This window comes from Neolamprologus brichardi, chromosome 15 (genome assembly GCF_056152115.1).
Source record: "Neolamprologus brichardi isolate AB-2024 chromosome 15, ASM5615211v1, whole genome shotgun sequence".
NCBI classification, from domain to species: Eukaryota; Metazoa; Chordata; class Actinopteri; order Cichliformes; family Cichlidae; genus Neolamprologus; species Neolamprologus brichardi.
In genome coordinates, this window is record NC_142118.1 from 21399443 (window position 1) to 21414458 (window position 15016).

At 40.8% G+C, this 15016-nt stretch overlaps 1 protein-coding gene across 1 annotated transcript in view; it reads left to right on the forward strand.

The window, feature by feature from the left end:
- The window catches only part of galnt14 (UDP-N-acetyl-alpha-D-galactosamine:polypeptide N-acetylgalactosaminyltransferase 14 (GalNAc-T14)), a 217264-nt gene that overhangs the window by 32148 nt on the left and 170100 nt on the right, over window positions 1-15016 (forward strand). The window contains exon 2 of the mRNA XM_006793525.3: window positions 7658-7827. Coding sequence (XP_006793588.1) covers window positions 7658-7827 — 170 coding nt within the window. The remainder of the gene's footprint in view (window positions 1-7657; window positions 7828-15016) is intronic.

Here is a 15016-nt window from a genome sequence, read left to right on the forward strand (position 1 = left end):
TCAATAACCAGGGATCAGATCTCCAGGGCCCGTGCCCTTAATCTCCACCTCACACACACACTACACTCACCCTCTGGCTGTAGCTCAGGAGGTAGAGCAGGTCAACGACTAATCAGAAGGCTGGTAGTTTGTGGTCCTGGCTGCTTCGGTCTGCATGCCTTCAGTATCCTTAGGCAAGGATTGGTGAAGTTGCTCTCTGATGCGTTCATCGGAGCATGAATGCAAGACAGAAAGCACTTCTGTGTAGAAAATTACTGCTTGTATGACAGGATGAACGAGATACATTGAATAAAGTGTTTTGAGTGCTTAAGTAGAGCAGAAAAGCTTTGTATCAGTACTGATCCAAAATCTATGGCTCTACGGGAGGGCTCTCCTTCAAGCAACCTCGCCTCTACGACATAGGCTCCTTTGACTGACAGGTGGATGCCAAAACAAGTGGCTGTAGCTAGTAGCTGCCTGCGATACAGTTTTTTCTTTTTTCTGTCTTTTGGCAGCATGCTTTGTAGCGATCACCACACCAGTTATCTGGATTTGGACCTTTTCTGATCTGCATGTTGATATGACAAAAATTTAATGTCAGACGCCCTTATCGACACAACCTTCACTATTCATCTGGGATTGGCACAGCTATGAACCAGCTATGAAGTGAGGTCACTGAGGCCTTTTTTTAAAGAGTGAAAATTGGCATTAATCACTGTATGATGCGCCAGATGGCTTTTAGTTAGAATTCCTGTGGAGACTTTTTAGCAAAGTTATGGCCCAGCCTACTGTGACTCTGATTGAGTTGAGTTCAGGGGGTTGTGTTGCTGCATGACTCATAATAAATGATAATTGGCTGGTTTAGGCATGAGGAGTAAATCAGAGGCACAGTAGGGCCAAAGTCATCGAATAAGTAGCTTTTCCCCTCCTGCTATTTTATTTCAACTGAATTAATAATTCTGTAGTTTGTTTTGTTGTATTTTGTATTGTTACACACAACTCACCCATTCCATAATATTTTTTACACATGGCTTTTTTTATACATAGCAATACATTCACAGCTTTTTTAAATATAGATAAATAAAACCATTTACCCTTTTTTTCAACACTAGGAGTTGTTGCTGCAATATTGTAGCCTTTTCTAGTGCTATACCTTAAATATAATACATTATGAGAAAAAATGGACCTCCCTAATTTCAAAAATCTGATTACAGCCTTGGCAGTATATTTAAAGTTTTCTGACCACCAAAAACCCAGCATCACCAAAGACTATAGTCTGAACACATGAACAGACAAAAAACCCCCCATGAGGTCAGACACTGATATAAGTTAATGATTAACAATTTCTTGTTTGATTATACATGACGTTGTTAGAAAGTGGGATATAAGTGAGGTAATAGCCTCTGATGTCAGATGTGTAGATGTGATGATTTCATGCCATCTGTTGCTATGCGGGAGCTTGAAGTGGAGAGGGTGAGCAGTTTTAGATACCTGGTCATCCACATCAGTGAGGACCTCACCTGGTCACTGAACACCACACAGCTGGTCAAGAAGGCTCAACAGCGGCTGTACTTCTTGAGGAGGCTGAGGAAATTTGGTATGTCGGCCAAGATCCTCAGCAGGTTCTACAGCTGCATTGTGGAGAGCACATTGACCAGCTGCATCACTGCATGGTACGGCAACACTACTGCTATGGACTGCAAACGCCTACAGAGAGTGACATTAACCTAACCGGGCATTTGTGTGTGGCAGCAAAGAATGTGGGTATTTCACAAGTTCAGGCATGCAACGCTACTATCAATATCACTTATGATCATTTCCAGCTGCATAGTTTTATTCCTGGACTCTAGTAGAGTAGCTTTGTCTGATTCACAGTCAGAAGTTATCCTTATTTATTAAATACTATGACTTTGTGCGGTCTGTCAGTTTATCCTCTGTCTGAAACAAGCTGCTTTAGCTTCTGCTAACTGGCTGCCTCTCACAAAATGCACAAACGAGAGCTTTGAACAGCAGGTGGGTGAGGCTTCATAGATATAGATAGCTGGCCCTAATCCTAATGGTATCATACAGAGCCAAAGGTAGAAAAAACTGTCTGAAACACACCAGTCAAAGACGTCTGAAGCCTGTTAAAATGTGGAAAAGTGTAATGGATCGCCTATAAGCTTGTTTAAAAAATAAATAAATAAAAGCAGCTGATTGTGAACTTGTTTTGCTCTTTTACTTTCTTTGACTGGATCTCTCAAAGTGGTCAGAGGGATCTAAATCAATAATCTTCCATTGCAGGACCACATTTTAATATACAGGTTACCTTTTCTTCTTCTTTTCCTTCACACACCTCTCCGTTTCTCTCTCTTTACCCCGGCTACCTTTCTCCACCGTGAGCTGTCAGAAAGTACGCAATGACCGTGACACCCCGGTGTGCGCGTGTGTTTGTGTGTGTGGGGCTCAGGCTTCAGCTTTCTCATTATGATTCTAAATGTATCTGTCTGTCTAGTCTGGATGAATTAATAGGTTCCTTGGTGGCTTGGCTCGACACTCAAACGCACACACACACTCGCAGAGCCACACATTGTTTGTCCAGCGATTCGTGCCTCAGGTTTGTTAATTGAATGTCTGTGTTCATGTAAGCGACCGTGAGAGGCATTGAGAGGATGCCACGGTGCATTAGGAAGACAAGCTGTGTGTGTGTACGGGTGTGCGCCTGTGCGGGTATGTGTCTTGTAAATAGGATAGAATCCAGGGGACCTTGAACGCAGCCACTCCTGAGCTTCTAGCGAGACAAGACACAAACAAATCCTACAGAGGCGAGAAGGCCGCAGGTGTGTGTGTGTGTGTGTGAAACCCAGAGAAGCTTAATCACAGCCTGTCCTTGTTCCTCTTTTCTTACTTTGTCCACTTCTTTTTCACTTTCTCGTCCTCATTTCTTTTCCCTTTACTTCTGTTTCCTCTTGCCCTTCAGTTCTTTTGCTTCCTTCCCACCTCCCTACCCCCATTTTCAATATTCTCCTATTCCCATTTTCCTGTTTTCTAACTTGCTTATCTATGTGTCTGGTTCTTATCCTTTTCTTATTTGTCTTCACTTTATATCTCCTACTTTTTGTCAGTTATTTACCATTTTTCTGCCTCATTTTTCTCATCTCCTTTTCTCCTTTTCTTTGCCATCTTAATCATCCTTCCCTTTTTAAAAATCTTTTTTGTTTTTATCTTCCCACTTGTCCCACCCTTTATCATTTTACCTTGCACACTTCCTCTTTCTCTTTTTTCTTCTCCTGTTCATCTTCCTCTAACTGTAACCTGACAGGTACAGTGCAGATCTCTTTCTCAGTGCTAATAAGTTACAGGGGCACAACTAAAACTGCTGGATTTGGACAAGCATTGAATGTTCTTTATTTCTCCTCACTTTTCCCTCTTTCCCTTCTTTTGTAATTAGTTTTCATGACTTTCTTTTTTTTTTTAATTTCTCTTTCCTTTAATCTATTTCTTTCTTGCTACAGTTGTTTGATTTCCAACTGCTCTTAATTCTTCTTCCAGGCTACAATTATGTCATTTCCATTGTTCAAATCTTGGTTTTCTTTCTCTAGACTGCTCTCATTTTCTAATTTCTTTTTGTGCTCAGCCTCCATCTATCTTCTACTTTCTCCCTTTCTTTCCCTCTACCTGTTTTTTCTTCCTCTGAATCTTTTTTCTTTCTCTTGTGTTATTCTAGCCCTCTTTTTGTCTTTAGCATCTTTATTTTTTCCTCTTCTTCTGTCCTCCAGTTTCTTTTCTTTCCCTCTGTCATCCACTCCCCATCTTTTTTCTACTACTTTTATCTTCTCCACCTCCTCTCCTCTCCTTCTCATGCTTTGCGGTTAAAGCCACCAGGGGAAGTACCACTAACACATCCTTACACATTCACATACACACATTCAAAGAGTCTGACTCCCAGCCCTCTAATGGCCCCATTTAGACAATGTGTCGCATCAGCAAGTTGTATGGCTGAATAATGAGAAGAGGAGGAGGAGGAGGAGAAGGAGGACAAAAGAAGATGATTCGTTTTCCACATCACTCCATCCAGGCAGCTGCTTCACCGTAAATGTTGTTCTGTTACACACACCATCAACGCTGTGACCCTGCGAGTGTGTGTGTGCGTGTGTCCATTCATCTCCACTACATGCTGGGCTGTATGGTCGTTGAGAAAAAATATGGCCTCCGGGGATTTTGCTGAAGCTCCTGTGTTATGTTTATGATGCGGCGAAAGAGAGAGAGAGAGAGAGAGAGAGAGAGTAATAATTTACATTCATTATATCTCTTACCCTCAAAGAAACTATTCCTTGCTCTGTCTCTCTCATGCATTACCCAAAGATGAAACTCACACTTTCTCTTTATCAAGTGAAATACACACACACACACACACACACACACCACACACACAAGACTGAGAAATCTGATTCTCAGTCTCCCAAACAACAGGCATCTGCACTGTCTCATAAATGATATATACTCCCTTTTAAACTCCACACACACTCCAAGCAGAGCTCTGACAGACAGAAAGTGCAGCTGTAGCTTTTTTTTGGTTTTTTTTTAAAGTCATTGCCACCTTGTGTTTTTCACCACCAGCTGTTCAGGACCTGATTGGGATTTATGAGCTACATTAACATTTTATATCTTATTTTATAATGTTTGTATTTTCTGGAGACGTAAAGATTTCTGCAGAGTCGGTTGTTTCCTTTGTGCGACACTGTCTCTGGTACTTGTGATGAATAACATAAAGTTCGTTTTTGGTGACTTACACTGACAATTTGCTTCCTTACTGGTATGTTGAAGGGCCATATGGCTGCTTTCGCATAGCCCATCAACTGCAAACTGCACATGCTTTACATTATTCATGTCTACTTTCCAATGTGTTGTAAAAGTTTTAAAGTTTGTTCCAGAACCTTTTTTTCACCCTCATTTTACTGTAAAACTGTTGTTTTGTGTTACTGCAGTTGAAAAATGTTTTTTAAAAGCTTCTCTAGTCATTAAAAAAAGAACATTTCTGTGCAAGAAATGTCTAAATTTTCTGTAGTATATTCACAGATTTGTTCCATGCTCTTCCTATGTCCTCTGGGAGTTGGGGGGGGGGGGGGGGGGGGGGGGGGTTATTTTCCAACCACCAACATCATGAATGCAGAACAGTTCAGCAGCCAGCCATCGATTCTCAGATGTCAAAATGAATTGAATGCATGTTCATTACCACTTAGTAGTAAGTGACAAAAAAACTACAGGCATGATGGATTACCTACTGCATCTCAAGTAGCTTTTTTTTTTTTTAAGTCTCTGCATATGATTTTCATACATTACTGATATGAGCTGATGCCAGTGTTTTTGAAGGTTAGAAAACTTGCATCAGTCTTGCGTGGTGTACCAGAATTACAAAGTAATGGTGTACCAGACGATTTTTTTGTTTTATTTTTGTTTTCCCTTCGTTCTTAAAGCCCTCAAAACCCACAAGAGCATCAAACATTGTTTATTTGCATATTTTATGGTAAACGTGCAAAAAACTGAAACATTTGTGAGCTGAATTGCAGTCATAATGTTAAAGTGTTTAAAGGATTTTGGAGGGGTTATAGTTGTACCATCATAAACACCCGCCTCTCTTTTGACCAAAATGATCTTAAACACAAAGAGACAAATAATATTCTGTATCTCCAGCACACGTTGTGATTTTACTCCTAAACATATCTGTTGGAGCTAATTTGAAAGTCGTCATGTGCTGCCTGCGTTGGACATAGAGCAGTGAATTTAGCTCATTTTTACGCCAGTCTGATGCTAATTTATTTTGGTGTAAGTTAGAAGACTGAGAATAGTCCCTGTAAGCACCAGTAACGATCACTAGGCTTTCAGTCCCACAGGTCTAGAGACCAGTTGATGACCTCCAATAGCTATGGAAAAAATGGATAATCCCCAACTAGCTGGCAAGTGGTTGCTGGCTCTTACAAAGAGTGTACTGCACCAAACTCATAATGTACTCTCTGAGCGGTAGTGATACTTTCACTACTAATTACAAATTTGTGAGGCAAACCAGAAACTAGGAACGCTTCCCTTCAAAATAAGTTGTGCCTTAGAATAGAATAGAATAGAATTCAACTTTATTGTCATTGCACATGTCACAAGTACAAGGCAACGAAATACCTTATTGCTTATTGAAGGCAAACAGTTTGTTTCTAGTTTGTCACACTTTTCACAGTTTGCAGTGTTTGCCACACTGCATATCTCTGCACTGCATACCTGTGACCTTCCAGTAACCACTTGCCAACTGGTCGGGGAATGTACATTTTTCCCTCTGGCCGGTGGTTGCCTCACGGTTGCTGACAGGTGTCTTGGCCTGTGTGACTGGGGCCTCTCTTTTTCATGCAATACTGCATTGACACATTTAATTGATCATCATGCTGGATGACTGACTTGATGACTAATTGCGTCATTGATCTGTTGACTGGCTAACAAGCTACATCCAAACTGGGCTTTTCACAATGCTGGCAGCAGTGCAACAATGCAATAACATGCAGGCACTATGTGTGAAAAGCTGTTATTTAGAGGTGTATTTGGTTGATTTGTGCCCTTAAGTGTCTGTAACAAGAAGAGGAAAAGTGGTGCGCCCCTTTTCCATGTTTGTTTGTTTGCATAGTTCAGATTTAGAGCATCACATAATAAAGAATTACGACATCAAAGTACAAACCAAACAAGCTGCCGAGAGACAAAAATGCAGCGTTTAGTCACAAAATAAGCAGGGAGCAAAGAGGATGAAAAACTGAAGCACGGCCTTCATCTTGTTAAATACCAAAAAGCAGAAACTGAAAAGCTCTCTGAATCTCCCTTAAATAAAATAACCCCTAAAAGCTCTTCAGATGCTTTTAAAAAGCCCTCTGCTGTGAGCAGCAAAGAACATGTGTGAATAAATCCAACGTTCACTAGTTCAAATGTTCTGATGACTGATAAAATAGAAAAAGATAACTCTGAACCTGATGCTTTTTTTTTAAAGACTACATCACGTCGTCTCTTTTCTTATATGTCAAAGATGATTTTGAACACGTGGTAGATCTTTTCATTGTGTTGACTGCCTCATGCATGAACCAGAAATTGCCATTTTAATCACATGTGTCCTCTATTTAACATGTCAGACTAATACAATGCTAGACTCTCATTCACCAAAACTGAAGCACAGACTTGTTGGAAGGGCTGTACCACACGGCAACCATATTTATCACTAGCACACAGCTAGCAGCTACACGTGTCAGTCGAAACACTCACCATTAAGTCTCAGGAAAATCCAACATGAGTGAGTTAAAAAAAAAAAAGTTTAGTCCTAATGCAGTTATTAAAAAAGGAGCGATGGGCTCTAAAGACAAGATGCCACATTAAAACACATTTTTTTCATGGTCTAAGTTGGATGTTTTAGCACGGGCACCTCAGGGGAATGACTCCCTTTTGCAGCCTGTCTCAAGTGACCGTTTGGCACTTCTTGTTGGTTTCATTTTCAGCACCTAGGCTGATATAACTGAAATAAAACAGAGCAAAATAATTTATTTAATATTTTGATTTAACAAACAGAAACTGCATCTTCTGTCTTCTGTTATACTGCATCAAATTTGATGAGAGTTCATTTCTCTTTTACATGTGATCATTAGTTCTCTTTTTAACGGCTTTGACTGATTTACAGATTTCAGATGCAGAGTGGGAGGACATGTTGGAGGGCTTTGATGAGCGGAGTTACCTGAGCGCTCGGCGCTGGAAGCCTGGAGACGACCCGTACACTCTGTACGCTTTCAACCAGAGAGAGAGTGAACGCATCCCCAGTGATCGAGCCCTGAGAGACACTCGACACTACAGGTACAAAACCACAGAGTGCAGTATATAAAACGAACATGCACAAGTATAAATGACAACATACAGAGAAGTCTGACACAACACAACATGTGTGTTGTGTTAAAGACGGCAGACAAGCTTGAGAAAGTGCAGATTCTTTGTAGCAAAATGTTTCTGCAGCACCTGAAAGACAAACCTCTGGAGGAATATATTTATTACAGGCAGACTCTACAGAGTTATGTATAAATCTATCACAAGTTTGCATCCCTGCATAAAAGGAGAGCTTATCACAACACACAAAACAAACTCATGTTGCCCGCAGGCATAAACAAACACATCAACAAACACACAACAACACCACAGATCAGCTTTTAGTATTACAGGTATGTGTGCGCACATAAGCGCGCACGCACTGAATTAAAGAGGAACACAGCAGCAACTCCTGGAGTTTGTAATGAATCCCCTATCTGTACTAAAACAAATTTAGATTATGGAACCAACACGTTTTCATAGAGAAACCACCAAATTACAATCCGCCTGTCCGCTAAGAAATTAAATTAAACCAAAATAGAAATCCTCTTAGCAGAGCGCCGTCTTCCTCTGTTGGAAAGACGCTCAGCAGGAAGATAAGGAGCTTGCCGCATTGACAGCAGCTCCCTACTTGTATATTTCAGGAGATAAAAACTTCCAGGCACTTGTAGAAGGCGTTCAGAGGTCCAGTGTTGTTGGTTGAGATCGTGTGGGATACACAAACACGGCTTTTTTGCTGAGATTCTGTTTCTATTAGGCTTTCAACAACAAAGCCACGTCTTTGCATTGATATATAAATTTTCTTCTTTTTACAATTTTTTTTTTTTTTTTTTTTGAGTTTTGTTTCCTGGGTTTTTCTCACCCGGCCATAATTGATGGGCCTAGAAAGTCTGGGAGCAAAGTTTCTCCACCCGACGTAGTTTCTAATGATTAACCCACACACTGGGTGGTCTGTTTGCTCCTTGATTTCAAAGCAGAGCCAGCATTGCATCTAGTTTGCAAACTTTCTCTTGTGCTAAAAAAATAGTGCAAAATCTCTTTCTGACTGACTGAAATAACATTCAGCGAAGAAAAAAAAGCCATGCCAATGTTGAATCTGTCTTCATTTTAGATCAAAACAGTAAGTACCAAACTGCAGTACCAAAAGTTTTTCAGGAGTCTCTAAGAGGCAGTGAGATGCACTGGATCCACCTGAGTTGTGCAATATATCTTAGATCTTTAATTAAATCAGGGAATAACAGAAGCTGTGGGAACATAAAATGAAAAATGGAGTGAAAAGGATTTTTTTAACAGTTTATATATAGATTTATAGGTTTTTGCTATCCTTCCCCCCCCCCCCCTCTTTTTCCTAATTGACCTCAGTGACATGGATACTTCAAACATAGGGGAAAACTTGCTTTATTTAGTCTCATAATAGATAATAGATTTGAGTGTAGCTTTAGGTCATGCCCTTCTATGCATCCAGTTGACAAATGTTCAACATGCTACTTTCTTCAGACATTCGTTATGCTGTTTAAGCTCCTTCAGCTTGCTTTAAGTGTGTATACAAGCTGCTTTGCAACCCATCTTCATCCCAGTTTTGTTCTCTTTGAGGGTTTTGGTGCTGCTCATGGAGGGGAGTTGATGTTCCATACCACAAAACATGATTACAGATCGCAATCCTTTTCATTTTTTTCATGATTTTTTTACTAGTATATGTATAGTACATTACTTCATACTATATGAAGTAAATGTCCAGCTTGAACATCCGTTGTCCTGTTTTGCACATGTGTATGTGAGCCAGTGTTTGCTGTGTGATTAAAGGTTACCCGGCAGCTCATGGTGACCCAGCTCCCTGAGAGGAAGCTGCATGTGGGTGTTTGTTGGGTGACTGTTGGTTTTGGCAGTCGTGCTGAACATGGTCATGTCCTGATTGGTTGCTGCTGCTGTGGCTGATGGTGATGAGCACAGCAGGTTACAACATCACAGGCTATAATCTGTTAGCGTAGCCGGCATGTACATCACTGTGTGCGGATGTGTTTTGACGTGTGATGAGGAGATTGATGTCTGACTCAGTCATAGCTTGTCTGCTGCTTCTAACACTGACTGTGTGTGCGTGTGTGTCTGTGCACAAGTGTGAGCATTTCTGAGTGTTTATCCATATGTGCACGCTAATGTGCGTAAGTGCACATTGTGCCGATCGTTTGCATCATCTGCTGTGCTACCGGAGGAGGGAAATTCACTGTCGAGCTGACATAAGGCGACTGAGAAATGTGTGAGTTGTGTGTCTCATTGTGTGTGCGTGTTAGAAAAGTGAGAAGGATGTGTAGGAGGGGGGGACCAGGGATACGCTTACACATTAATCTGTTAGCAGGGAGGTAGGGGGCTGATGGTGCTCATTTATCTCATATAGGACAGCGAAGTGTGCGTGTCTGTTTGCACGCATGTGTGTGGATGGGGAGGGGGGTTGCTGTTATGTGATTATCTGTTAACTCAGTTACCTTGTAGCTGTAGATCACAGGAGCACTTGGCAGGGGAAAATGAAGGCGCCTCATCCTCTTTTAGGATTGGAAAAAAGAAGAAAAACTGCAGTAAAATCTTTGACTGTAGCTACTGAGGTATTCTTAGAAACACCTTCTTTTCTACTGCAGAGTCATGGAGGTACTTCCTACACCTTGGCAGGGTTCCCAAGAGGAACTATTTGGCTTAAATTAAAGGTGGTGTGAGGGCTGGTGGGAAGGAAATTGGATAAGACAAGACAAACGGATATGGGAATGATGCAGCTGTGTTTGAATGTTAACCTTATCTTAGGTGTTTGATTCAATGCCAAATATTTTCTGTTCTCACCTTTCACAAAAATAAGCACAGGTTTAACAACTTGGAGGTTTTGATACCATGGTGATGTATGCTTGTTTCCATTACTTCCATGTGCAGAAATGTAAAAAAAAAATCCAAAACAGACAAGCAAAGCATTTTCATTTTGTCTAGTGAACATATTTATATGTTCAGAAATATTGCTGCTTATGCTGAAAATCAGTGGCCCCATCTAAAGAAACCAAGTCCAAGGAAATTGACTGACAGGCCATCTCTCTAGCAAAGGTAGTAAAGAAGCAACTCAGCAATAAACCTTGAAAGCTAAATAGAAAGACACAAAACCAAGAAGAATTTTTAGATTACCACTCTAAAGGAAAGCACCAGAAGCGAAAACACAGCAGGTTTAGTGAAGCTGCTTCAGGTCTGTTATTTTCCCAGTGGGGCAAGGATAAGCTAAAGATTAGAGAAGCAAGCTTTTGACCTGAAGATGCTAGGTTCCATATTGCCTGCAGGCTGCAAGAGATCTGGAATCTATAAGATCCGTAACCCCTGATGGTAAGACTGTGGCTGCGACCACAGAGATGAATGCAGTGCAGGTGGAAATTGTACTATTTCCGAGTTTGTGTATACAGGAGGTAAATGTGTCGGCAAGAGAGATGCAGTTGCTAAACTATAATAGATGATTACTTAATATATGATTGCAAGGTGATGGAGTGTTTAGCACTATTGCCTCACAGTGAAAAGGTCCTGGGTTAAAATCCGGGTGCTTGTAAGTACCCCACCTCTTACCCCATGACAGTTTAGAAACGGTCCAGCTACCTGTTACCCTAAAATGGACAATGCCAAATATTTAAATACAACTAAAAGGGAAGCTCTGAAAGGATCATTTAGGCCTGAAATCCCCAGCTGGTTGCAGCAGATGGCTGCTCCTCCCTAAGCCTGATTCTGGTGGAGTTTTCTTAATAGTAAAAGGATGTTTTTCCTTCCTGTTGTCACCAAGTGCTTGCTCAGATGCGGTCGTGTGATTGTTAGGGTTTTATCTCTATTATTGTAAGGTCTTTACCGCACAGGATAAAGTGCCTTGAGGCAACAGTTGTTGTAATTTGGCATATATAAATAACATTGAACTGAAAAGTATTTTTGAGGTTGGGCTGCTTTTACCAACAATGCCAAAGCCTAGCACTGAAAACTAAGGCTACTCAATTAGCCCTAATCTTCAATTAACCCGAAGGCAAAAAGCACAGTGACAATTATTTCATGATCTTGAGTATTTAACATCATTAATCATGAACTCACTGAATTTATTAAAAACTTAATAAATGAAAAATGTGGTGGCTGATTCAGTTCAATCTTTAACCAAAGTCTGCCTTGGTAGGGCCACCTATACCTGCTGATCTCTTCAGCAGGATGTCTGCAGATGCAGACAGGGGCAACAAGAGGCCAAGGAAGCAGCTGACTTATACCCAAGTTGACACCCTTGCAACCACGAGCTTTTCATCCTCGAGGTTTAAAAAGGGAAGCTGTGTTTATTATTTATAAGGTTTTTAGCAAAAACAAAAAAGAAAGAGGTCACAAAACAGTTGCAAAAAGGTAATTGTTTCATTCCTGTTATCTTATTTTTATAATCACTAAAAGCCAAAATTATAATTGAAATTAAAATCTGATTAAACAGCCAGCTCTACTGAAGGCAACTCTGGGCTACAGTGTGGTTAGTATATTTTATACATTAATTTTGCAACTGTATGAATCTCACATTGATCTTCAAGCTGTTTGTTGTTTGTGTCTGTGCGTTGCAGAGTCACTGCATTAAGAATAGTGGTGTTCAGGTTGGTAGGGGGTCCAGAGAGGTGTGGAAAACAATTTCTTTTGAAGCAGTGTTTTGTATATTTATTTATTTGTATTTTTGAAGGGAAGGCAGGATGTCCAGGTTGTTACTGCGTATGGGGGGGAGTGCTTCTGTCTCTATCTCGTGTTTGACGGTGGAACAGTGGAGTGTATGCGAAAGGAAAGAAATGAGAAGAGAGCTACAAACAGCTTAAGCAAAGATAGGAAGATAGAAGAGAGAAGGTGATAAGAGAAAGAGGAGGAAGAAAAGTCAAGTGGAGATTAGGGAAGGGAGAGAAGGGGAAGTGGTAGAGGAGGAGACTAGAGGGGAGATGGGGGGAGATGCCACAAGCTGCTGAGAGGAGAGATAATTGCCACATGCAGAGCTGAGGAAGCTGTGTATGTGTTGGGGTGTGTGTGCTTGTGTGCGTGTGTGTATAAACCACTCCACTTCAGTGCTCTGCTATTATCTCGGTGAACAGGGGAACCTCCCTCTGTCTGCTCTCCGGCAGACAGTCTATAAGCCCAACAGCCGCTTCGCTGCAGGGATTAGATCCAAGTAGGGAGACAATGGGCTGATACAGTACAGGGAGGAAACATGTCCTACAGTTATACACAATAGGTTGATATGGCAACAGGAAGTGTGTAAGAAAAATGTTTTAATGCGTGAGTAGACAACAAAAAGTGATGTTCAGTGCAAGACAAGATGTTAAAAAACAAACTTTTATGTATTGAAGAAATATTGAAAGCACTTTTATCAACATGCGATAGAGAGAAATATCATCTGTATATACTGTCTCACTATCTTCAAATGCAGAAAATATGCATAAATATATTTTACACATTTTGTTCCACTGACTTCACTTTTATACACTATTTGTCAAAACTATTCGCTCGTACGCCTTCACACTCATTTGAGCTGAAGTAGCATCCCATTCATAATTCATAGGGTTTAATATGATGCCGGCCCCCCCTTTGCAGCTTTAACTCTTCTGGGAAGAGTTTAGGGGTGTGTTTATGGGAATTTTTGCCACTCTTCTAGGAGTAGTTTCGTGAGGTTAGACACTGATGTTGGACGAGAAAGCTTGACTTTCAGTCTCCACTCTAATTCATCCCAAAAGGGTTCTGTCAGGTTGAGGTCAGGATTTTCTGCAGGCCAGTAATGTTCTTCCACACCAAAGTTGCTTATCTATTTCCTTGTGGACCTTGCTTTTTACACTGGTGGGCAGTCATGTTGGAACAGGAAGGTTTCCATCCCCAAATTTTTCCTGCAAAGTTGGGAGTATGAAATTGTCCAAAATGTGTTGATATGCGAAGCATTAAGAGTAACTTTCACTGGAACTAAGGGACCTGAAAAACAACCCCACACCATAATACCCCATCCAACTTTACATATTCATACAAGTACCGTTCTCCTGGCAAACGCTAAACCCAGAGTCATCCAACAGATTGCCAGATGGAGAAGCCATGAAGCTCTCTGCACACTGTTCTTGAGCTAATGTGAAGGGCACATGATGTTTGGAGGCCTGTAGTGGTTGAATCTGCAGAAAGTTGGCGACACCTGCACACTATGCACCTCAGTATCCACTGACCCTGCCCAGTTCCTGCCATTCCCAGTCACTTCCACTTTGCTAAAGTGGAACTGTGTGTGGAACTGTGGAATATTTATTAGTGAGGAAATTTCATGACTGGACATGCTGCACAGGTTCATGTTTTTTTTTTTTTTAACCAGTGTTTTTCTATATCACAGGAAGTATTTTTATTTCTATTTCTATTTTTTTTTTTTTTTTACATGCGTTTTAGGTTAAATGACCTCACCATGTGGTTGAAAGAATGTTGGAAACATTGTTTGGCTGTCTGTTGAATATCCTTTCCTTTAGTTTCTCACATGGAGCAGCTGTTTAGGTCAAACTCCTGCACGTTTGCTTTATTTTGTTGTGTTGTTTGAAAAATTGAAAATACAGTATTATGACAAGCTCTCTGCTGTCTTGGAAGGAGTTACAGCCTCCTCTTTAAATGTTCATCCTCCAACTCACCCATTTGGTCACTGCCCTCTTGTCTGTTATGTACTTGACACAAACCGTCTTTGGTGGTTACTTTTTTGTTAGTTTATCTTCCTATTTCTATTATACTCATTTGTCTGTGCTGTCAGTTATCAGGCAAGGCCCTAGGGAGAAATAATGGTATTAAAGTGGTTCCACAGTCAGCCACATTGAAGCTGGTGTAAAAACATAAAAAATGTGTAAAACTATCATCCTTTCTGTCCTCTGAATCACATCTGAACAACACACACTGCGTAGCACACAATTTGTCATTTTCTTTGTTTTGCCTCAGTGGAAGATGTGATAACGCTCCAGTGTTTTATTGTTACTGCTCCAAAATGGAGGCATCTCTCCTGCAACCAGACAGTGCTACAGGGGGAAAAAACCCAACAGTCCATTCAGTCACTTACTAATTATTTGATTGCATTTTGACCCTGTGATGCTCAAACACTTATTACTAACTAGATCATGCAGTCGTTCAGCACTGCCCTGCCTGTGCGTGTGAACGTGTGTGTTACATGTGC